The following is a 25,371-nucleotide window of genomic DNA, read 5'->3' on the forward strand; positions in this document are numbered from 1 at the left end:
CTCTGTCATCTGCTTTGAAATTCCCAGTATGAAAGGAGATAGCAGCTTGGTTTGTGCATATATTTTTGCAGTCCTATTTTACAACTGAAGTATAATTTATACAAAACACATGAAATCCAGAGTAGGATCTAGAGTCTTAGGGCTCCCAGTCCTCTTCATAAGCTACTAAAACCCAATATAGCAATTTTTAGGACTCAAACAGATCCTTTAGAAGAGCACCCCAATTCCTGAATATCCATTTTCATACTCTTAAAGGTATCCTCTTTTAAGCTTGACCATCCCATCTTCTCGCAGCTTCAGGATAATAATCCTGCATTGACAGGATAAGCTGTCCAGGACATGCAATACATTCACCAGCACTAAGGGACTTTCTTCTGCAATGTTCCTGCCATCCAGCACCGGCGGGGTCAGGGCACATAACAGTTTACAAACCACAGAGACACCAGGTAATGAATATTAAAGCCCAGTTCCTACAATTAATTTGCGCTACCCTCCTGGCCTTTATGGGAAAACACCATTGTTTACTATGTTTTATTGATCTTCTGTTATCCTTTGTCCATCAGTCTTGTCTTTTAGAACACTAACTTAACCACTGTGCTATGTATTGACTTGGACTTTGCACAGCAGAATAACACACCTTGCTGTTCGGAGAGTTAAACAGGGGAGAAAGACAATGAACAGAGAGCTAGGAATTTTGAGGAGCAGGAAGGCAAGACAGGGAAGATCAGAGAACGTAGCCTTTTTCACCATTATATTTTCATGTCTCTCCAAAGACACTAACAATCGGCTTCATCAGAGACAACAGTTCTGAGTACCCAGAGAATAAAGACGACTGGTAAATAACGCGACACCTTAGAACTCCTCTCCTCACAGGGGGAGAAGCAGGAAGAACAAACACCTGCAAAACTTACAGGGATGACTGCACACTGCAGATATTTCAGCCACTCTAACCTACCCAGCTGTCAAAACTTGCTCCTCTGCTTCCCATCTCCAAGGATTTCCAACAGGAGCGGGACGGGCCTTGGCTAACACAGGAAGTTTTTAAGCAGCTCCTCTCAGATGCCTTAATTGAGCAATTTCAACTTAAGGCACTTGCTTTTTATTTTCCAGAGATACTGGTCATCAAGGATTCCATTAAAGGAAATGGTGATGCATCTGTTAATGAGGTCTTAAAAGGGATACCTCCGTAGCCCTGGGGATCCAAAATAATTCATTACTGTAACAGCCTCCCTCCACAGCGAGAAACTACAGAGAAGGCAGATAGCACAGGAGCAACAATACAGGCAAATAACTGCCTTACAGAACTGGAAGTCTTAACACTACACTGGACGTATTGTTACTATGCTTGCCAAAGAGAGGGGATTTTGCTCTATAAGCATACTCAAAACTCATGAAACTAAGTTAGCATGTGGCAGCCTCCAGCGCAAAATTACTCCAGTAGAGGACTTGTGTGAAAGAACCTAAATATTACCTTAAAAGACTTGAAATTTCATTTGCCAAGTAAGTAGGGACTTTCAGACCTACACTATGCAAAGCCTGGCCCAAATCCAAGCAATTCCATTCACTTCCAGTTCTTCTGAAGAGGACAATACTTAAGCGCTAACTCTCCAGGTGGTTAAATCTCAGTCCTCACAATGCTCCCGAGTGAGCAGGCGCACAGAGGCTAAGGCCATGGGGTGCATTTAAATGTTTCTAGCCAACGTGCAATCTTCATGTTTGTTGCCTCAGGCTAGAAATGGGATCTTGACCAATAATTATTAACTTTCTGCCTTCAAACTTCTGGGCTTGCCATGTTAACAGACGCTTAAAAGAAGTTAAACTGTCCAAGAACCGATAATTCACAATTCTGACACGAACAGCAGGTCATATATTCTTATGACACAATAATTGGGATTCTGTCCCATGTATCCAGAAAAGAAGTTGAATTCAACCACTTGTACAAAAAAAAAAAAAAAACCCAAACCCTTTACTTTGTGGATCTGAACCATTTACCACAATGCTCCACAAAAATGAAAAAAAGCAGTACTTTTTTTTTTTTAAATCAGCAATCAACAACAGCTTCACACATACCATAACGATATGCATCAGTGCACTGAAGGAATAAACAGAGAATGGGGAACGCCAACTGATAATCCTGAAGCTTTCGCTATTTACCGTAGTGCCTCTGAAGGCCTTACATCTTCCTCTTACACTAGAGAGAGATTTCTGAGGGCCAGACAACACTGTACTTTGCAGTCTTGCCTTTGCTCCCTAAATGTTAAATACTCCTTTTCCTCAAGCTATCTATGATTGTGTTACTCTGCTGAATTTAAAAAAATTGTTCCCAGATTGCATGTATCTTCAAATTTGCAGTTTCCATTCCGGTTTGCAATAAGAAAAAGATTTTGCAAATACAAGCTCATTGCTGTATTCTGTGTCCTTTTCCAGTAAGCCTAATGAAGATGCTGCCTCCCCTACAGACCTCTGCAACAGAGGTATGAAGCAACAATGGAAAACACTTAGAAATAGTGAAGCAACAATAGAAAATATTTAAGGCAACTGTCTCCATGTCACAAATTTCACCAATTTCTCGAAAACACAACATCCAGACAGGAAATAGCATACCTGAGATCACAAAAGACATCAGTGAAAAGATCCCAAGCGTGAAGAAGCCTGGCAGACCTGGAGTTTGTGCATTGCTTCCCACCAGTTGGGTCTCAGAAGAGTTCTCCAGAGGACCTCTTCAAAAAATAATAACTAAAAAAATACATATATATTCCTGCCTAACCTAGTTGAGCAATCTCATTTTTCCTCCTCTCCTTCCTAGCCCTTCCTTCTCTCAACACTAATGCTTAATTCCACAGCATATACAGTTGTTTGCTTATTTCTCAGAACATGGATCCAGCCTTCCAATAGCAAGAAGTAGCACAAGATGTCCATGCCTTCATGTCAGGATGGTTTGAGAACTATAAAGATGCACCACTCTGCTTGCTTCAACACTTTGCTATAGTTCTTTCTCCCACCACACAGTGCAATTCATTCTCCTAAACACCAGCATTAAAGGACTTGTATATGGCATATTAACTGGCAAATCTCTATCATAAAACAGAAAGGAGATTTAAGATGGAACTAAGGTAATTAAATATCCTGTTTTAACAGTATAGGATACCAGAAAGCACGTATCTGGTACACAGAACACACAGCATTTTCTAAGTACACTGCTAAAAATCAAAACTAAAAGCCCATACAAGACCTTTCTTACAGAATACATACTCCTCTTGAAGATCAGATTAACATGGTTTCTGTAAATCCACAGACAGGACACTCGAGTAGATACCTACAGACAAAATGCCTATGTCAAGGCCTCACACGTACATCATGAAGGCTGGCGCTATCTTACAAACAACATACTTCAACAGAATTAGTTCATGTAAGTACTACTTTTTTCATATGAAGACTTCTTTTGCACTACATCACATTGTGAACATGGTAATTTTCATATGAAAATGGCAAACTGTGTTTTCTTAACTTAACAAAACTTTGGTGAGCTACACAAAGGTATGAGCTGTAGCCATAAGAGCTGCAGATGTCACAGTGCAAGAAAGAAGACACTACTCAGTGGAAGCCTTCACATCAACTTAGCCTTGTAAAACTCAGGAAGAGGTTAAAATAGCTGAAGAACACTAATAATCAAAAAGGCACTTGGAATAAAAGTTTATTCTGCACACAAAAAGCAGTGGAGAAGAGAATTAGACTGCAGGAGTCAAGTCTAATAAAAATCAATAAAGCTACTAAACTGCTCTCCATCAAATTCCAAGTCTCTCCTTTGTCATGTTGCCTTAAAAAAGCTTAATAATTGTATTATTAATGCACTGAAATCACTGCCTGTTCATATTGTCTCACTGTTGCCTTCATTTAGTCATCTGTTGCCTCCTGAAATACAAGCTCTTTAGAGGAGAGAGCATCTTTTCCAATGACTGTACAGCACCTTGGAAAATGAAGTTTTTCATGAATAGGGTTCCTAGATGCCACATGCCAGCGCAAATAAGTTGATGTTTTCTCCAGAAACATAAATGAAAGTTTAAAATGCAACAAACAACTTATTTGCTCATTACCTGGAATTTTAAAATCTGACAAAGATGTTGCCCTGCAAGTAGCTTGGGACTTACATTTCTGCTTGTCATTTCTCCTCTGTACTACTGCTGTAGAATGACAACATAATTTATGTTGAAGGAGACCTCTAGTCTGGTCCAACCTCTGGCTCAAAACAGGGTCAACTTCCAGCCTTATATCAAGGAGAGGACAGCAGGAGTAAGGTCAGTTGCACGCAACATTGCAAGTTTGGTTCTGACCATCAGAGATCTTGGGCCATCGATGTGAGACAGTATATCAAAGTTTAGACAACTTTGTACGGAGGCTTTTCTTTGAACAGGTCTCTCGTTATCTAGCAGGCACAAAGCCAACACTGCCTTACTTAACTCCCTCATTTGCTCCTAAGTGCTGCATTCTTCAGCAGTCCTGACACACAGTACCGTTCTCTCAGTATTTCACCATTCTACCATCCTCCCCCTTGAAATCACAACACATCCTTTCTAGTGTCCACTTTACATTACCTAGAGGAAGAAAAGTCATTGCTCATCCCCTTTATTGGGCACATGTGGCATCCTTATGCATTTCCAGAGTTGATGTCTACTCTGAATCTACATTACATTACATCTCTTCTAATACTAAGTACATGCTCATGAAAGCTCACAGTATTAACTCTTACCTTTATTTCTCTAATCTCTAAGCCTACATTACACTCTTATTTTCCAACATACATTGTCATCCGATTGTTTAATTTAGAGCAGTAAGGGCTTCTAGAACATGATGCCTTTATTCAAGGATAAGTGTTTTAGAGCACACAGAATTAACATTACTACTTACTGTGGACATCTGATACGACAATTTCTGGCTTGCCAAAGGAAACGAATAGAAACCCAGAGATTTAAGGAGACTTTTCCAATCTCCAAGACGGTGTTTAAGACCAGAATTTACTTACCCTCCTCTTATTCTTTTGAAACCTACAATTTATCCTAATAAACCTTCAGCTCCTGGGCAGGTATCAGCTATACTCCGCGCACTCAGCACCACAACTGACTCATCTCATGGGCTGTAACAGGCTAAAGCTTGGTCCTTGATATCACACAGGGAACATGACAAGGGAACAACAGGACATGAAACACATCCTTATATATGCTCACTGCCATGCTTGTGACTGGTCACCTGCACACTCACAGAATATAAGGTTGGTGGCCATTCAGACATACTACAAGAGAAGTCTTCTGATTTCATCAAACAGATTTGGTTGAGTTCATACAGAAAGGTGAGGTTAGAGCAGCACAATCCCAAAATCTGTCAACTACGAAGCTGTCTGAATACAACACTGCATCTTCAGTCCTCTAGCTACATGATTTTAAGTTTACTTCAGTTACATTATCCTTTTATGTACTAGATAAGTTTCCCTATCTCCCACGACTCTGTTTACACATCTACCGCAACAGGGAAATTACTGACATTATACATTCTACCTAGGTTTCCTGCTCCACATTCTTTACTTTGCAATACAGCTGTCTTAGAAGTTCTTTAGTTACAAACAACTAAGCATTTGCTATTCATATTTGAAACTACTAAGTGTTGTTTTCGTGCAAAAAGAAGTATGCCATTAATATATGTACTTTATTGGGCTGTGTCCTTCTTCAAATTTTCACTTGGGATTTCATTAACTGATTTTCTTTTCTGAAATAAAAGCAATATAGGTCATTCAAAGAAGTTCTTCGCATGGACCAAAAGCAAAGTTCACAAGAGAAGTACTCAGCTTACCAGTACAATTCACAGGGGAAACCATACCCCAGGAGAATCCAGTATAAGACGTCTCTGAGCACGGAATCACCTTCTTGGTCTTTTGCTCAAGAGAAAAAGTACCTTACCCAACCCTGCCTCAGAAATGCTACCTCAAACCTCAGCACCTACTTGGAGCATTAATAATATGCCACCCACAATAGAGCAGCTTGTTGGATCAGCTTTGAAGTCAATCAAAATAGTAACCTCTCATATATCATAAAAGAACATGATGTCAGAGTCTTTAAAAGTCAATTCTAACTTCAAAAACATTAGTTTACCTTCTTTTGCTTAAGTTAAAGTGCTTCTACCTCTAATTTAGCACATTTTCAATTCAGAGAAAATTGAAACAGGGTACTCACGCTGCCTGAATTTTATTCAGAGTTTAGGAATATGAAGTTATTTTAAAATTCAAAAAAAGCTACAGCTTCTCATAAAAAACCACCCTCCTGAGACTGTGAGCCTGCCTTGTTTTTCCCGAGTTACGCAGGCGAGATCATCTGGAAAGAGGAGTTGTGTGAAGACAGAGGAGTATGACAAAGCATCTTAACAGAAGATAATCTCACAGCACTGAAGTCTTACACTAATTTGTCTTACAGTTACAATATGAAAGTTACATACACAAGTTTAATTTAAACTTGGCTGTACACTTAACTCCCCTAAATTACGGACAGGAGTTCCTTAAGATGTTTGCTGGCAGATACAAATCATCAAGAAGTTGAGCACAGACATTTAGAACAAGGAACTTTAGCACACGCTGAAGAGACACAGTTAAGAGACACTGAACTGCAGCAGAGAGGTACAATACAAACGCTACGGAGAATTGAAAGAGAAGCAGAAACTAAACAGCCGACACCGAGGACAAGAAGGAAGCAAACGATTTTAGGAGATGGAAGACCTCTCTCCTTTGATACTAAAACCCAATTAGAAATCCTCGCTCCGTTCCAGCAAGAATAAACGTTACCGCCGCTTCCTCTGCTGCTTGGTTTTAAGGTATCGCCTCCACTTCAGCAGCGCTCCTGCCAAATCCCCACCTCAGCCAAACCTTTATCTCGGTTGCACTGATGGAAGGCGGAGGTAACTCCATCCCGCCGAACCTTGCCCAACAGTAAAAATAAACCCCGCATCCAGCCCCGTCCGAGCCGGCCCAGGCACGCCGGCCCCGCCGCCGGCCGCCCCGCAGCCCCGGCTCCCGCCCAAGCCCCCGCGCTCCCCGCCGGCCGGCACCGCGGCCGGACCTGCAGCAGCGCCCGCCGGCCCCTCACGGCCGCCATGGGCCCCGGCCGCCCCTCGGGGCGCCCCGGGAGCCGCCTCCCGCCTGCCCGCCCTAGGCCCGGCCCGCCTCCGCCTCCCCGCGCCGCCGGACGCCCCTTCCCTCCCGCCCCCAGCCCCGCCGGGCTCCCGCGCCTCACGCCGGGGGCTGCGGCGGCCGCTTCCCGCCCCGGCGGGCGCGGCGAGGGGCGAGGGGCGCGGGCGCTGGCCGGAGCGGGCCGAGGCGGCGCGGCGGGGCCCGCCCTGCCCGGCTTACCTTACCCGCGGCTCATGGCACTGCCCGGCGCGGCCCCGCCGTCCCCCGGCCCGCGCCACCAGCGCCCCGCCGGGCGGCAGCAGGGGGAGGAGAGGCGGCGGCGCTGCCCGGCGCCGCCAATCCGGGCCCCGCGGTGGGCCGGGCCTTGCCGGAGCCGCCGCAGCGCCGGCCGGAGGGGCGGGGCGGGCCGCGGGGCCGCCGGGGGCGGCGTGAGGCGGGGCGCGGCCTGGCCGGGCGCGGGCGTCGGGGGCCGGCGGCGGCGGCGCTCCGGGAGGGAGCAGCCGGGGCTGAGGGGTCGCCCCGGCCTGAGGGGAATCGGCCCTTGCGCTCCGGCGGGCGGTCGCCCCGGGAGGGGGGAATCGGCCCTTGCGCTCCGGCGGGCGGTCGCCCCGGCCTGAGGGGAATCGGCCCTTGCGCTCCGGCGGGCGGTCGCCCCGGGAGGGGGGAATCGGCCCTCGCGCTCCGGCGGGCGGTCGCCCCGGCCTGAGGGGAATCGGCCCTTGCGCTCCGGCGGGCGGTCGCCCCGGGAGGGGGGAGTCGGCCCTCGCGCTCCGGCGGGCGGTCGCCCCGGCCCGAGGGGTCGCCCCGGCCCGAGGGGCGAATCGGCCCTTGCGCTGCGGCGCGCAGCCCGCTGCCAAAGTTTCAGGCAGCCGGTCAGAGGTGAGGCAAGGGAACAGCTGCCCAGGACGAGGAGCCGCTCGGGGAAGCAGTGAGTGGCCGGCACCGCGGCTGTGGAGTCGTCTCCCCTCCCGGCCACTCGGACAACGCCCGGGAGCATCGAGTGCCCCGCTGGGAAGCGGGCCGGGGTTGTGGGGCCGGCGGCGGCGCGGGCCGTTCCCCGCCGCCCGTGCTGGTGCTGCACCTCGCCATTCCTCGCCTTCACCGCCGTTATGAGCAGCCGGTTCCAGGGAAACACTTGGTTCGGTTGGGGTTTGGCTTAGAAACTCTGGGTATTGCTTTTGCCGGCAAATGCTTACTGCTGTCACCTCTGACTAAACCCTGTCGTAGAAGGAGCTCCTGCCTGCAGGAGATGCATGTGCAGGCAGACAAAATAAAGCTGTTCGGTATCAAAATGCTATACAAATGGCCAAAAATTATCTGTTACCCACCCAGCTAGGCAGCTGTCCTAGGAAACATACCGCGTCAGAGGTCATTTTATTTACTCTTCATATCTCCCAATTTGCAGCAGACTGAGAAAAAAAAAATAATTCTCTCTGTCAAAAGGTTGTTTTCCCAATAATGATCTCATGCAATAAATTACAGCCTTACCACTGCTTTTACCCTTCACTTAATTGCTCTTGCTTCTGGAGACAGTTAATAATGAGCTTACAACATTTACACGGGGTCACATTGATGTTGGCCTTAGCTACCCAGGTTTCTTCAGCTACCCCATGGATTAATTTGGCTCTGTGAATTCTCCTCACTTCTCTTTACTTTAACAATTTCAGTTCAAATTAAAACATGAAGAATCCTACGAGATCTTCCAGACTCTCTTTATTTCATACCAGTGTTCAAATTTATGATACTTTATGAGGTGATGAGGCGAAAGTTAATTTATTTACTAGCAAACGTCTAGTGGGATATGTGAGCAGAATTCAAATTGCCCCAAACTAGCTAATGTGAAGAGTTAAATATACAATATTATTTTCAAATAGTTTACTATCTTATCTACAGCTATAGCTCAGCCAAGGTTTGGGGCTGTGTTACACTAGGCATTATATATACGGTAGGTAGTAGGTTTTGCGGTCTAGTTCAAAAGTAGGTGCAGGTAGCACTTGTCCCGCTTTTCTCTTTACATTTCAGGGACAATTCAGTGCTTGTGGAAGTGAATTGTTGTCAGGCATCTTCGCGTTCTTCAAGGCTCTTAGTAGCTCTTTTGTAAAAGCAGGATTCCTGCATGTAACTGTAAAACCAGAGGTGACCAAGAGTGGTCGGCACCCGGCAAAATCTGCTTCAGCGAGGGAAGGCCTGAGCTCACCAAACGGAGGGCCAGATCCTTCAAGCTGTTGGATGTCAGAGCAGTAAACTCAGCAGTCTTAAGTCTCCCTGCATTGAAGGAACCCAACAAAAGACTGCATTGTGTGAGCATCACTGCGTCGCCTTTATTTATTCTGCAGCCTTTTTTTTAATTAAAAAGACATGATATTTTAAATATATGTACAAGTGTATTCAATCATCTAGGATAGGGTTCTTTTCACAGCTGTCACTGTATATAGGCAGATCTTTGAATCGTTACACAAAGCTGATGTTAATGTTTCCAGAGTCTGAAGATAAGATAATGGTTGTTTTCTTAACAACAGGTTTTCCCCGCAGGAACGGAGACTCTGGCTGAAACTGTGGCTGGCAGGTTAGTTTTAGCTGTGTTAAACTATAAACAATTCTCTAGAATTTCTGAAGCTTTTTCTGCCCTCTCTTTGCACCTAACTTAAGCAACATATGGCCTACAAGGCCTGACCTCAAGAGAAATATTTGTGCACCTGAAGGTAGGTGCGCAGCAGAGGCTTCTCCCATGGAGTGATAGGTGCTGAGCAAAGGCTGGAGCCGGCCGCTGGGAAAAACGAGGCACGAGCTGGGTCTGAGCAGGCTGCCTGCCTCTGAGCTTCATGGTGGATATGGCCTCTTGGGAATCCTCTTCTAAAGGCAAGTCTCTGTCGGATGGAAGAGGGAAAAAGGACGAATCTCTGAATTTTGAAACGTTCAGTGCTGCAAGAGTAAATCCTTTTGTTGGATAATTTATCTTCCACCCATCCTACAAAAAGACAAGAGAATAAAGTAATGCTTATTTATTTTTAATATTTCAGTATCCTATGTATAAATATGCAGTCATTCTGAGAAACAACAGGCCTGCAGGTTCTAGAAATAGGTATCTATACTCAGGAGCTGCTTTTGAAAAAAATTACTTTAATCTTTTGGAATATGTGAGGGAGACATTTAAATGCCTTCTTTTAAAAGCAGTGCTTGAGCAGGCCATAAAATCAGAAGTAATATTTCTCTCCCAGAGCTACTGTGAGGCTCAGTTCATTTCTCTGTAATGCCCCCATCAGAATTTCACAGCTCAGGACAGTTTAAAGCTTGTACTCTTGTGAGAAAAGACCATTACATGAGATTTAGGTTTCCACATGGTTTTCACAAACCTCTCATTGCCGTCAGATCTCCTGGGGAAGACCCGAGAACCGCAGGACAGGCCTGCTCGCAATTTTATGCTGAGAGGTTTTAAAACGAATGAGGCAGCAGCTGTGCCTGAACGCGTGAATCTTGGCATATGTGGGTTTGTGTGTGCGTGTGAGAACAGCTTCGCCGTTGTGGTGTTTGTTTGTAAGCTGTACAGTAGTAAACGCAATGGAAAGAGGCTTAGCATGGAAAAAACAGGCAAGCCCCCCAGCCCACCCAATGCGTACGGCAACCCGGCAAGCACTCAGAAGGCTGAGGCTTCCCAGTGGGCTTCAGCTGGTTCTGGCTATGGCTACGGAGGAGAGCAGGAGCTTCCTGAACGCCGCACTCCTTCCACAGTGCCTGCGTGCCTGTCTTCTGCTTGTGTGCCAGTCCTCTGCTTGCCAAACACAAACGATAGCATCCTCAGTGCCTCCCCGTTACTTCCCTGCCCAATGGCTTCACTGTACAGAAAAGAGTACGAGCTTCACTTTAGACCCGAATTCTCTAAGTTGCAAATGTGCCCATCTTGGCCTCCAACCATTGCTTCTCCCCACCCGCTGCTCCCAGCCCCTGAGCAGCGCTGCTGCCCGGCTTCTCGCTGGCACAGAGGAGCACAGCCAGGTCATACCCTCCTCGGAGAGCAACCCCAGCCAGCTCTCTGGGCCTAGCTCCAGCTCGCCTTCTAAAATCCCCTTGGGACCTGCAAAAGCTCTGAGCTCTTGTTGCTTCCTGCGCTAAAGCACATTATTCTGTGGGGTTTTTTTGTATTGCTGCTTCATTTTTAAAGCTGAGCTGAGGATAGATCCTCTCCTCATTTGTCCTCGTGATCTTCCTCTTTCCCTCTCTCTCTTTTTTAAAATTTATTAAAGGTTTCTAGATTGCTAAGTATCTGGACAAACAGCTCTGTACTACTCCTCACATCAAGTCCTTGCACACACCCAGAGAAGACACATTGCCAGAGCCAGAGGAGGTTCTAACTTCCACCTATCTCCCTGCAGCTGTGGGCTGATGCACTGGTAGAAGGGCAGCAGCAGAGCCTCTCTCATGGCTGCCAGGAGGTCAAGTGGATTCACAGAACAGGCTAAAACAAGGTCAGCAGGGCGTGCAGAGCTAGAACCGTGCTGCCAAGGTGACCCCCAGAGCCAGACCTGTTCCGAGGGAAGGCGCTTTGCAGGGCAGCCTAGGTCAAACAGTCTGCATGCTGTGAATTTGCACTGGTGTCTCTCAGGCCTGCAAAACCTTCTTGATGCTTCTCACATAGGCCAACCTCACCCCTGACACTGAACCCAGATAGGGAAAATGGCTGGTGCATACCTGTACCAGTGGTGCCATCCATCTCTGGGGGAGAGGTGAGTCCATGTGCCATGCAGAATAGCTAAGTGTGTGCTGCCAAAGTCACATGAAGGTTGCAAGAGCTGGTATCTGTATTTCAGTGTACCTGGCAAATGCACAAAACTCTAAAAGCCTGAAATTTGATCTGCACATGATGGAGAAGTCAATACTCCTCCCTCCGCAGAGACCTTTGTGAGTTAGAATACGTGCTGGCTGAGCGCTGGAGCACTTCAGAGTGCAACTGTGACAAAATACAAAGCTGGGGGAAGGTATGGGGGGATACAGTGGCAATAGTCTACATCTTGTCTGCACAGGCATTGCACCAGAAATCCTTGCCAATAACATCAGATGCTACAGACAATTTTCTATTAATCAGGAAAAGCAAAGCACACAATAAACAGCAAGTGTCCTGACCTTTTAGCTGCCCAATCATTCACCTATTTTAAATCTACAAGTAAATTTAGTACTCCTGATACAGAACAGCTGAAGCTACATATTTAAACCGGGCACATACACTGCAACTTCTCCACACACACAGCTCTACCACAGGAACATTGACACCAGCCAGCAGTACTCTTTTCCTCTTGCCTGGACGGATACTAAGGTTCTACATTGATGTGCTTAATACAAATGGACAGTAAAGAGAAAAGAGCATTGACTGTAGGCTAGAAATGAACAGCAAACTTCAGATCCAGAACCCCAAACCAACTGTCCAATATTCAGGAGGAGCTAGGTCCATAGTGTTTTGGAGGGTGGCGGTAGGAGGGAAGCACAACGTATGGTCAAGTCTTCTATGCTGATTTTATTGTCCCTTGTCTTCACAGGGAAAGTCAGAAAAATTAATCCGAATTAATGACAAGTGTGACTTGAAATTGGTTACTGAAGTTACACTGGAGTCCAGCATGAGTGATGTTACTCAGAACTAAAGTGGCCTTCATTTGATTTAGCTTTCTGCAGTTTCAGAGTGAAGTACACTAAATCAGATTACTGCCACTTAATTCTGAATATGAATATCTGCATAGGGATTAATATAATTGAACTGATCTACTTTAAAAGATAATTCAGGTAAGGTTTCCTGAGTGTCCCCTTTGAGGAAAGACTGACATCATAGACTTAATGGGAATTGTTCCTGGATCGTGCTGGCGTGAGGTCAAGACATCAACACCAGCATAAAAATAGCAACATCTTGCTCAGATGTCTTTGTTCTGAGAGCATTAACATCTGATCCAGAGCTGAACGTATACCTGGTAAAACGGAATCAGAAATCGCAGCATGATGTGAATTCTTAGTTACAAAAGAGGGATAAAACATTGAAGAGACTTTGGTTTCTCCAGCTGGGATGGAGAACTGGCATAGATGGACCCCTGGTCAGGGCATTTCCCATGTTCTGAAGGTGTAAACAACATGCATCATTTTTGTAAGGCTGACATCATTTGGGCTGTTGTGCAGATCTAGACAACGTACTTTCAAACCTGAATGTTGCTAGAACCTTTATTTACGTGAACTTCGCCAAGGTGTCAGGAACTGCAATCTCTGTGACAGTAATTAGTAACGTTTAACTGAGCAGTAGCATCATGGTGGCCCATATCTGCTTATCATAGAATAAACCCAAATGTCTATGCCAGTCAGTCCAGCATTTTGGAATAAAATAGAGGCAAGGTCTTCTTTTAAATGGGGCAAGTCAGACACTGAGCTTTGCTGAGGAGCCTGGGCTTAAACAATGAGAACACGAAGGTGCAGTTACACCCTGGAACAAACAAGAGCACAGCTTGGAAAGCAAACACAGGACTGGTATTTTCCCATGTTAAAGAACTGCCTCTGACAGAGCGTTCAGTACTTGTCCATTCACATGGGATAATCACAGCCGAGATTCAATCCTTCTCTCCCTACAACCAAACACTGGTGACAGCTCTGTCCTGGCCCATTTCTCTAACAGATTCGGACCCAGCCTCCGAAGCCAAATGTTCTCAGTGCCTCCACGATTGAATTCTTGTTCTGGACTTTGCGTTCTCCTTCTCTCCAGTAATATTAACTGTACACCACTTCAGGATGAAGACCTCAGCGCAGAGACGTATTAAATAACATCTCACTGTGCTAATTGCTTAGGTGGCTAAATAGGGAATCTGTGCTTCTTAGACTACATATTATAGGCAACAAAAAGGGACAGGCACCTCCAAAGGGCAGTTCAGAACAGGACTCTCGGTGACTGTACTAGAGAGCAGAGGTAGCCTCTTAGCGCAGACATCCAAGGTAGATGTCTAATGCAAGGCACTGAGAATACTCCGCTCAGCTTCACTTTGTAATTTTAGTGACCTGGTGCATAATCCTGTCTCCAAACCTGCCCAGCTGCCCTGACCCTTCTGCTCAGCTTCCACAGCCATCTTCTATTGCTCCCTACTGCAAATAGCCTCACACCGTGCAGCAACATCTGGCTCCGAATGACCTTGGGCTTTTTTCATATATAGGAGCTGTTCCCTGTTGTTCAAGAGTGAGTCATGTCTTTGTTCAGGGTATCATTAAATCTTTCAATTAAACATTGCTTAGTAATCTATCCAACCAGAATGCCTGAGTCAAAATTTCAAGCGCTGATAGATAATGTAATATATTTTTCACATTAATCCAGTGAGATATACTAAGGGAATCTGTAAGTACATGCACAGTCTGCTCTGGGGAAAAAAATAAACTAAACGCAGCCATACCTTAAGCTTTCAGAACATCAAATTCAGATCCAGACAATATTAAAACCTTCCAGATTTGAGTGAGACTCACCAGTCAGTGCTGCCTGCTATTGTATTTAGACAGAGAATTAATCTTGATATTCAAAGCCTTCCAAAACTCTCATGTTTTAAAAATAGCAAAATGTATTTCTTTTGAAGTATGGACCTGTTACAGCTATTTAGGAACCTCTTACTGAACTCAGATGGATCTTGAATCTCCCTTGGGGATGCTTTAGATGTCAGTGTTCATTCATTAACAGATTGGAAACTGTCCAGGACAATATTGCAAGAAAACACATGATGTCCAGGCTTTCTTTCTTTCTTAAACAGGATTTTCTGTGCAGTTCTCTACAAATAAATCCAAGGTTAAATATGACGAGTAGGGCAAGGAACGCAGAAGAAATTCAACCCGGTATTAGCAATGCATAGTGCTTAGTGATCAACAGGGTATTTCTCTCCAGTGGCAAGGGGGGCATATAGTAAAAACATCACTTGGGCAGTGAGAGTCTCATCTCACCCCAGTTCCATCGCATGTTCCTGTTCCTCGACACAGACAGTAAACATGCAGAGGTCTTACTCTTCATTAGCACAAAGACACATGCTGAGTAGCTAACCCTAATGCCACCTAGACACAGGGTTCAGGCAAAAGCTTATGACCCCAGCAGGTTTAATGTTGCCTTTCACTGGATATTCTTTTGTATAAGAAACAAACAAGCTCTCGTACAGAAGCAGGCAGCTGAAACAGCAAGAGCCACCCTAAGAAAGGTGGCAAAAGGGCAAACCTGGAGGAGAAGCTAATGGATTCAAGGTTTCTCCCGACTGAAACGTTGGGCTTTGAGGATGCGGGGAGGAGGGCAGTGCTCGGAGCAGCTCTGTGCTCCTGTGGTCTGAGAGGAGCAGCCTTCTCTCAAAGCCAGGCAGATCCAGATAAACTCTACAGGAACGACCTTGAGAAAAAAAGCTGGTGGAGTGCTCCTGGATAAAGTGCTGGCTGAAAGGATTGAAATTGCATGCAGAGAAATTGTCTCCTATTGTCTGATTCCTCTTCTGTTCAAGGAAACAGAATTTTGTGCTTTCTTTGTAAATAAAAAGGGCTGCATCAAAGTACCTGAGTGATCAATTTTGCGTGCTATTAGAAACAATCCGCTGGGCCTAAAACCATCTAAGTGCTTTGGTCAAAGAAAGGGAATGGCAACAACTTCATCCCTTTGACTGCAACTGCACAGAGCTTGAAAAGTCAAGGATGCATGAAGCATGATTGCTATGATTTACGAAGTGCGGAACAGGGGACATGTGCTGTGGATGTGATGACTGGTGACGCTCCTTTGCCCTCCACCTTGTCTTTCACTGACATAAGTACAAAGTGGGTGTAAAGCTGCTACCAAGTCAAACTAGCGATTTTGCCCTGGTGGAAATGACTCCAGAAGACAGAGCAATTAGGAGAATCCGCTGGTGTGAGCACGCAGCCCTGGCCGTGTTTGTATGCAATGAAGAAACACAGATGTGACCTTTGTCAGCCAGTCAGTGCGCTAATTAGTGTGTCAGAGATAATGACTATAAAACATGAAAATCTGACCTATATATGCTACAAAAGAGGAAAAGGCAGCAATTTACTTAAGTCTCTATTATACTGTTAATGATTATAAGCTGAAAAACTAGACCACAATGCAGGAAACTTGTAATTAAAAAGCATCAATTATAATTTTCTCCTTGTAGGGCACATTAGTTGGGTCCATTTTTCAGAGTCCCATTCGGTATACAGATAGACATGTAGGACTACGGGATTCATCCTGGAACAGTCAGAAAGAAATCAAGTCAGTGGGAAAAGATCAGCTTCAGGAAAAAAAAAAAAACCAAAAAGAAAAAGATAGCAAAAGGAACTAAAGATAGTTAAAGAAAACCCTTTCAGTGTTTCTCTTTTGACAAAGCATAGGTGTGTGTCAGGGTTGTTTTCTAATAGGGCAGCCTTGCCTCCCTCCAGCAATGACTAAACTGGATTTAAGCAGTGTACACAGTGTTCTGAGGTTTCAGGGCTGAGCCAGCTAATACTTTCAGTCATGCTGAACATACCATCCTTCTGTAGGGATCAACTAGTCCCCGAGGTCCCTGGGAGGAACATGCATCTCTCTTCCTAAGTCTGCATGTTTCCCCTCTCTGCTCCCTTAAGGTCTCTGACTTCCAGCCAGGGGGGACAGATTGTCTGGAGGCTGTTACAGGCTCAGCACCCACAGGTGGAACCAGTTTTTCAAGAGTGCCAACCCATGCTGTAAGTACACTTAGATTTGTTCTTCCAGCCCTGAGGAATACCCTGAGTCAGGGCTGAGCCCTCTTCACCAAATTTGTCTGGAAATTGCAGCCAGGGAGGTAGTTCACTCCTGTTCTCTTTGTCTATATGCAGGCATTTCCAGGAGTCCAGGGCAGTGCAAAACGCAAAATTCTGGAGGCCGCAGCTCAAGTGGCAGTGGCCACGTGTGGTCAGAGTTATAGAAGTATCAGGCACAGCAGGTCCAACTTGCTTGTGAGAAGTATTGTCATTAATGGCCAAAGTAATTGAAGCAATACAGGCCATCTAGTCCCGATCACCCGACTTGGGTGATCTGGGCACAATCAGCGGCTAGAAAATCTGATCTCTCATTTTTGCATGCAAGGGCTGCTTTTAGACACACTTGGCTTTACCTGATTTCAGCTCTGCCATGGATCAGGCTGCAGAATCACAGCTCATCTCCAGCCACCTCTGAGCTTTTATCTCCTAACAGCTTTTGCAGCTTTTGGCATTCCTAAATAAGAATGTCTTGCTCTTTAAAGCTCCTGTTCCTTTAACGATCATGAAGTTGAAACAACAAATATAAAAAACCAGCTCAAACAGTAATAAGATCAAAACTAAGTTTTGCATTATGGAGACTTTGTGAGATTTTCATTATTACTATGCTTTAAATAATTTAAAATTATTAAAAAAATCTATATTTCCTATTGACAATCTCATGTTAATTTAATAACTTGTGTGGCTGTAATTTTCATTAATTGACTTACACTCTGACCGCATCTTAATAGACTTGAGAATTTTTTCTGCCATTAGACTCTCACAGTCTATTATCAAGCAGGGATGCCAAGTTCACCCCTTCCAGTAATACCATGACTCAGCCCACTTAAGACAAAGCCCTCATCTTTGTCCCATTGATGTCAACCCCTCTGTCCCCTCCATGCCCGAGGACAGACCAGCAGCTCTCATTTTCACCGCCTTGGAAGCACTTATCCCCAAACAGAGCAAAGAGTTCCCTAAGGAAAAGCCGGGGCTGGAAAGTGGTGATTGCATTTGGGAGAGGACACATTTCCACAACTTGCTGCTGGTTGGAGCCTGAGCTGCCCCAGAAGGTCCCAGTAGGGAACAGCCTGGGTGGATGGTGAGAGCTGCAGGGGAGTTCAGATGTTTGGCATGGATTAGTTCCACGAAGACAGTAGTCAGCCAGGGACTTCAGTTCGGCAGCTCTGAACAATATGAAGTTCACAGGCGAGCCTTCTCTGCCCTTGTAGCACTGTCTCATCGATTTGCAAAGTGAAACTGTATTAGAAGCGGCGGAGACTTAGCTCTGCATGTAGTTAAAAAATGCATAAACAAAAAGCCAGCGCAGAGGATTTAAAGCCAAGCTCTCCCTATGCGAGTGTTGAGAAGTGCTTTGTAGAAACAGGCTATTTCAGCACTCAGTTCCTGAGAACTGAACAGGGCCTGGATTATGCCAGCTAAATAACAGTGTAATACGATGTTTTCTTTTGAAGACACCCGCTCTCCGTGTCAGTACCATAGTCTGTTGCAGCAGCTGTGTATCGGACGGGCTCCTCCGTGCCTCGTGACTACACGTCCCCGTGCAGGAGTAACGCACTGACAGCACCAGTTGAAATGAAGCTGTCGTCTTTGTGGATCAATAGTGCTCTTACCTGAAAAAGTGCTTTTTATTAACAGGTATATTGTCTGCTTCTCCTAGCAGTCACAGGACTACTACAAACACACAAATGGTTGGGACAAGCCGCCTCCACAGCACCGATTCCGCCACAGCACGTTCCCCAGAGCATCGCCAACACCACGAAGCACGGAGCCGTTACGTGACTGGACTGATGGGTTGTTTCTTCCCAAACCTTCCACAGTCTGGGGGAGTTCCTCTTCCCCAGCCCTGCTCACTCCCCTCCGTCTTTCCCTTCATCTTCTTTTCACTTTCTTTCTTCCCTGTAATAAGCCTTCATGCCAAGATCTCCTTTTATCTCCCGAATAAAGCATTAAAACAAAAAGACAACTACACAAAAATCAGGGCAGTAACCAGAGGACAGTGAACTGTTACACTGGTCACTCCTGGGTTTTGTTCAGTGAAAAAGTTGTCACATTTTTCATTGCCCCAAAGGAGGCCTTGATTTCATCTGGCACTCTTCTACATTCAAGATTACACCGAAATACATTACTAATCTATTCATTTCAGAGCCAGATTCTCTCTTTACTGTAAGTACTAGTTTATTTGTGGAACTACTCCTCAAACAATACCTTTTGAATCTCAATTCCTCTTAACCTTGGGAATGCGGTCAGACCCAGGATACCGCGTGAGGTCCATTTCTAACGGTGACCGTTACAGCTTCACCCAGAGTTCAATGCCACTGCAGCTCCCAGGTTGATCGGGGCATATGCTGAGTGCCTTCGCAGTAGCTGCCCTTTGCTGATTTGTGCTAAAGCTTTCATTTCAGTTTCATGCTGTTATTCTGTTTGTCTGTCATCAGACTTTGCAGGTGACTCCCTCCCTGAGGAAGCCGTGATTTCTTCTGCTATTAAATTTAAAACTTAACTACAGTGATTATTTCCTGCAACGGTGAGAATTTTTTCAGCCTTCCCACTCAGCATGTCTGTGGCTGGTGAGAAAACAAATTACCTGTACAAATATAAATGGTCGGATTTAATTGAAGCTTCCCATGCAAGCCACATTCTCATGATTGCTAGACTCCCGAAGCTCTTTTTAATGGGAGCACCTGTGATTTAGAGCGGAGCATTTCAAAGCATGAAGACAATAACCCCCTTCCCTGTGATTCTTTAGACATGACAACTTGCTTATTACCTCTCAAATAACAGTAAAAGCGATGTTTATTCTGCTTTCACCAGTCTATTCAGAAAGGCCTTGAAATTCTAAATAACAAAATGCGCTAGCATTTTAAACCTGTACTGATACTTTATTACTTTCAGTTGGATTTCTAGTTTAATTAGTGGTGGTTTTTTTTTTTTCCCCCCCATTTGATACCTCCATTTTTCCCAAACTTTGTTTCCCTTCCCTTTCCTTTCCCTCTGTCCCGTCCTGTCCCTCAAAGCTGTCCCCGCCCTCGGAGCAGAGGCTGTAGCCAGCCCGACAGCACTGCACGGCTGACAATGCACCGCTGAGCGATGAATGGCGACACGAAGAACTCGAACTGAACCAAGCTCACAGAGCAGCAGTGAGAACAGGCACCTAGCACTCCAGAAAAGCAAAGAAACTTTGGGGTTTATGCACCCACCGACGAACAGGACGCTTCCTCTGCACAGCAGCAGTGCCCCGGCATTTCCAAACAACTCGCTGGCCTTGCGGGAGAAGGCTGCCATGGCCGTAGGCTTGCGCTGCGTTTTGGAAACTTCTGTGAGAGCGGCAGAGGGCCAGGTGAGGAGACCCTGCCGCTGCAGGAACAGAAGTCACAAATTAATGCGGCTCAGTTCACTCTCTGCACGTCGATGTAAAAAAGGGAGAACCTGGCCCCGGAGCCCGGGCCCGACCTGCAGCCCCCAGCTCCCTCCCCTCGGCTCCCTCCAGCCCGCGCCGGGCAGCCCCCGTGGCCAGCGCTGCGGCCCCGCAGGTCGCCCCGCGGCCGCTCGCCACCAGGGGTCAGCACCGGCCCAAGGCCGGGGGCGGGAGGCGCGCGGCGGGAGGGCGCCGGGCGAGGGCCCCGGCGCTGGGCGCGGCTGGCGGGGGGCAACGGCCGGGCCGGGCCGGGCTGGCCTGGGTCGGGCTGGGCCTGGCTGGGCTGGGCCGGGCCTGGCTGGGCTGGGCCTGGCTGGGCTGGACCTGGCTGGGTCGGGCCTGGCTGGGCCGGGCTGGGCCTGGCTGGGCTGGACCTGGCTGGGTCGGGCTGGGCTGGGCCGGGCTGGGTCAGGCCGGGTCGGGCCTGGCTGGGCTGGACCTGGCTGGGTCGGGCCTGGCTGGGCCTGGCTGGGCTGGACCTGGCTGGGTCGGGCTGGGCTGGGCCTGGCTGGGCTGGACCTGGCTGGGTCGGGCCTGGCTGGGCCTGGCTGGGCTGGACCTGGCTGGGTCGGGCCTGGCTGGGCCTGGCTGGGCTGGACCTGGCTGGGTCGGGCTGGGCTGGGCCGTGCTGGGTCGGGCCGGGTCGGGCCTGGCTGGGCTGGACCTGGCTGGGTCGGGCCTGGCTGGGCCGGGCTGGGCCTGGCTGGGCTGGACCTGGCTGGGTCGGGCTGGGCTGGGCCGGGCTGGGTCGGGCCGGGTCGGGCCTGGCTGGGCTGGGCCTGGCTGGGTGGGGCCTGGCTGGGCCTGGCTGGGCTGGACCTGGCTGGGTTGGGCTGGGCTGGGCCGGGCTGGGTCGGGCCTGGCTGGGCTGGGCTGGGTCGGGCCTGGCTGGGCTGGACCTGGCTGGGTCGGGCCTGGCTGGGCCGGGCTGGGTCGGGCCCGGCTGGGCCGGGCCTGGCTGGGCTGGGCTGGGCTGGGTCGGGCCTGGCTGGGTCGGGCCTGGCTGGGCCGGGCTGGGTCGGGCCTGGCTGGGCCGGGCCTGGCTGGGCTGGGCTGGGCTGGGCCCGGCCTGGCTGGGCCCGGCTGGGCCTGGCTGGGCTGGACCTGGCTGGGTCGGGCCTGGCTGGGCCGGGCTGGGTTGGGCCTGGCTGGGCCGGGCCTGGCTGGGCTGGACCTGGCTGGGTCGGGCCTGGCTGGGTCGGGCCTGGCTGGGTCGCGCCTGGCTGGGTCGGACCTGGCTGGGCTGGGCCTGGCCGGGCCGGGCTGCCCGCCCCGGCCCGTCGGGCGGTCTCTGGACAGCACAGCCTGGCAGCACGCCGTCCCTCATTTTTCCGCAAAAGGGCGCACAGCAGCATACTTACATTAGACAAGAAAATAATCAGCTGCTAGTTTGCTGGAAATGAAAACAAAAAAATTAACAGCGGCAAGGAAGGGGAGTCTCTTGATTTAAAGCATTTCTGTATCTCATCCCTCTGCTCTGCAATAGTAAAAGTATTATGAAGTGAACCAAGCGAGGGAGCGGAATGGGTAAACCCCTTTCGGAACATGCTTGGCGCAAGCAGGTTGCGGTGCTGGCAGCGGCGCTGCTCCGACAAGGCGTGCCGCAAAGGGACGCAGCGTGCTCCATCCCTTTTGTCTTCTCAAAAAGTAAATATCAGCAACACACCTCATTTTATATTTGCTGAGCTCAACTTAATGACAATGAAGAAATCTGAATATTTTTTTGTTGTTGTTTTTCAATAACGTATTGTTTGAGCTCTAATCTGAGCTTTAATCGGTTTCAGTAATGGATTCAAGACTTATTTCCCAAACATTTCCAATGGGACAATGAGGCTTGTTTGGCATCCAGAAGCCATGCTCATAACAGGACATTTGGACTCCTTGTGTAGCTGTTTACTTCATGGGCCCATTAACCTTGTCTTCACTGGAGATGGATGCCGATCTAATGTCCTGTATTTTAAAATATTTTTGGTGTATCTGTAAGACAAAACAGAAGTGCTCACAGCAGTACACAGCACTCTAAGTGGACAGTTCAGATGTGTTTCAGTAGGGCAAACAACTTTTATTACAGGTTAAATCCAAAATAGTTCAGGATTATTCCAGCCAAGAGACAAGCTGAAATAGGTCAATGGATTGTCCCGCTGCTGCTCCATCACGCCCAGATGACATTCGGAAACGTCCCAAAAGCCAGTGCTTTCCTGAGCTGGGCCAGGGACTGTGGAAAGGTTTGTGGAGGAACTTTTACCTATGTAATTTAGCAAAGGGCTTACATGAACGCAAGCACTCCCGTGCTCAACTCCTAAACCAATTTAGTGCATTTACCTGCTGCTAAAGTGGTCTAAGTGCCTGGAATCACTCGTTGCAAAGATGTGTAAATTTATACAATGGATGTATCTATATGGTTCCTCACTAATAAAAAAAAAATTACAGGCATTCATTTGCAAGTGTTCACTAATATGAACATGCAAGATCCAGCGCAAAGTTAAATTCAGAGTTTTCTTTATTAAAATACCTTTTCACATTCTTTATACTAATGCATTTGTATGGACACTCATGGGATGCTAGAATGAATATTTGTCAACAGAAGAGTGCTGTGAAGTCAGTCATTTGTGAAAGGCTTTTGATACAAACAATATTTGCATAGGGAACAATAAATTAGAGATATTAGCCAGTAACTGGAGCTTGAAAATTTAAACGTTTGGAATGAGGATATAAAACCCTTTTGTATTTCTTGCTGGTTTTGCGTCTCTGATGCAATGCTTAAAGCAGTAACTATATATGTATATACAAATCCATGTCCTCTCTTTCACTATTTCCTAATTAAAATGAGAACCTTCTTACCTGAGGCCCAGATCTTGTAGTAATTTAATCTGCAGTAAGAAAAGGAAAGCAATTGCAGTGTCAAAGACCAGCTGGTTAAGGGGTTGGGGACAGTACTTTTTCTGTTTTGTTTTGTGTTCTTTTTTTAAACTAATGCAACTGAGATAAACATGGGCTGCAAAAATTAGATCCAGGTCCGAACTGGATCCATGTTAGTGGTTTATCATACTATAGAGACAAAGGACAGGTATGGAGTTCCATACTGGACAAACTGGACACAAGTACGACTCCAGATCTCTCCTAAAATCAAAGGAATAAGGATTATACATAACAGGATTTTCAGGTACACACTCACTGACCTGGGTGTAGTATATCCACCCACTCAAGACCTATATTTTGCATCATCCAGAACAACTGTGATGGGCAATCATTCCTTGAAGAACCATCACACCGCACTAACCAACAAGCATCAGAACTTTTAAAGAGGAAAAGCAATTTAGCAAAGAATAAAGAATATTTGTGCCTCTACTGATAGAAGCACTTGGTAAAGTACTGAATCTCTGAACAGTTATTCAAGTTTTTAGAGAGCCTGGAGCTCACTCTTCTACTAGGCCCTCATTGCAGTGTGGCATCCAAGGGAGCTATAAATTAGCTGGCTCCATGACTGGTAGCAGTCCAGCTGCTGCAGCACAGGGAGTTCAGCACAAGCTGTGAGATCACGTCAAAGTACGTACATGGCTGGCCAAGCTGTGCTGAGCCCTGATCTGCCACAGTAGAGTGTTACTGGTAACCAGCTTAGCTAGTTTAAAGCAAGCTTAGATATTTCTACATTCTACTAGCATCACAGTAGTTACTGCACTGTAGAAATGTACTTCCTCAGGTGTAGCTTCCCCTTTTATTTCCTCAGAGCATGATGAATAGGAGGTTAGAAAGGCAAAATTGCATTAGCAGGAGAAATTAAAGGTAGGAACCTAGGTCAGTGGTTTCTAGAGCCACTTTCCTATGAGAAGTTTTATTTGTAATTTTTTCCATTAAATGCTTTAGGAACATCTCTGTTGTTCCCCCTGAGGACAGAAACTTTGAAAAGAAGAGCCTGGCAAACTCATAAATAAGTGCTGCAGAGCTTTTGAAACATTTGCAACATCTTCCATCTTGGCTTGTTTTCTTCTCCCAGCTGATGTTTGAGATGACCGTTCTAAGTAGCATCAGGATGCCCTTGTATTCTCTGTTGGCAACAAGACCAAAAAAGAAAAAAAAAAAAGGCATGAATATAAATGTCCCGTGCCGTCTCGTGTCTTTTTTGATCAATACAAAAACTTTAAATATAGTAACATATTCCTTAGAGCACTGTACAATGAGCTAATAAATACTCACCATTCCCTGGGGAGATATTAGTATTATCTTCATCAGATAAAAAAGGAAATAAGACAGTGGGAGATTTAGGTTAACAATTACAGGCTAGACTGCAATACTGTTAATCACCAACATCTGCAACTGGGCTCTTACTGATAAAAGTTGGATTCTTATGGGAACTGCTGGCACTCAACAAATCTGAAAAGTCAGATCCCTTATTTACTAGTAGATGCCCAGTTGCCACAATTAGGCCCCCATCTTCAGTCCCACAAGAATGAAAACCTTTTCCTAAGAAACACTCGGGTATCTCAACAGTGAGCAATGCAGCATTCAACTTTTAGACACCATGTTTCTACAAGAGTCTGCCCCTTTGAATAGGTTATCGTCAGTACACAACAGGGACATAGAAACCTGGCACAGAGAACCAGAAAAGGCAGCGTGCAGAGAGAGGAGTCCGTCCTCTATGCTAGCCAATGGGAAAGAGCAAGGAGAGATCCCAAACTTCATTGTCTTTACATTGTATGACAGAAATAATTCTGTCCACTGAGGATTCACAACTGTCAAGTCTTCCCTGACATCAGTTGCCAAAGCAAGTCTTCCTCCAACAAATACCTGCTAAGAGTACACGGTGGCCTCTAACCTAATAGTTTAGTCTGTCTTTTGCCTTTTGTGGACTTACCCCCAAAGGATTTGCCCCATGAGTCAGAAGCAGGAATTCCTGGTTTATATTTCAATGTTTATTTCAGAGTATCACCTTGTTTTTCATATCCTGACTGCCTGAAATCCCCCCACAATTTTAAATGGACACATCCTTCATCTTCATTTCCTGTCTGAAACTATTGTGCCATGTTACTGTGCACAGTTAAACACA

General features: G+C 46.6%; 2 protein-coding genes across 7 annotated transcripts in view; both read right to left on the reverse strand.

Annotated features, from left to right (window-relative positions):
• The window catches only part of TEX2 (testis expressed 2), a 59,311-nt gene extending 51,894 nt beyond the window's left edge, over window positions 1-7,417 (reverse strand). For 4 of the 6 annotated variants that reach the window (XM_075719737.1, XM_075719735.1, XM_075719742.1 and 1 more), the window contains exons 1-2: window positions 3,253-3,310; window positions 2,605-2,720 (exon numbers count right to left, since the gene is read on the reverse strand). In XM_075719737.1, the coding sequence (XP_075575852.1) occupies window positions 2,605-2,623 (19 nt within the window). In that variant the 5' untranslated portion in view covers window positions 2,624-2,720; window positions 3,253-3,310. Of the gene's footprint in view, window positions 1-2,604; window positions 2,721-3,252; window positions 3,311-7,387 lie in introns of those variants that run through there. The other 2 variants (XM_075719738.1, XM_075719740.1) reach the window with 2 other exon arrangements.
• A 16,500-nt stretch (window positions 7,418-23,917) lies between these two features.
• PECAM1 (platelet and endothelial cell adhesion molecule 1) overlaps window positions 23,918-25,371 on the reverse strand; it is a 33,445-nt gene continuing 31,991 nt past the window's right edge. The window contains exon 16 of the mRNA XM_009484002.2: window positions 23,918-24,372. Within this exon, the coding sequence (XP_009482277.2) occupies window positions 24,343-24,372 (30 nt within the window). The 3' untranslated portion in view covers window positions 23,918-24,342. The remainder of the gene's footprint in view (window positions 24,373-25,371) is intronic.

The sequence above is a fragment of the Pelecanus crispus genome, chromosome 12, assembly GCF_030463565.1.
Source record: "Pelecanus crispus isolate bPelCri1 chromosome 12, bPelCri1.pri, whole genome shotgun sequence".
NCBI lineage: Eukaryota > Metazoa > Chordata > Aves > Pelecaniformes > Pelecanidae > Pelecanus > Pelecanus crispus.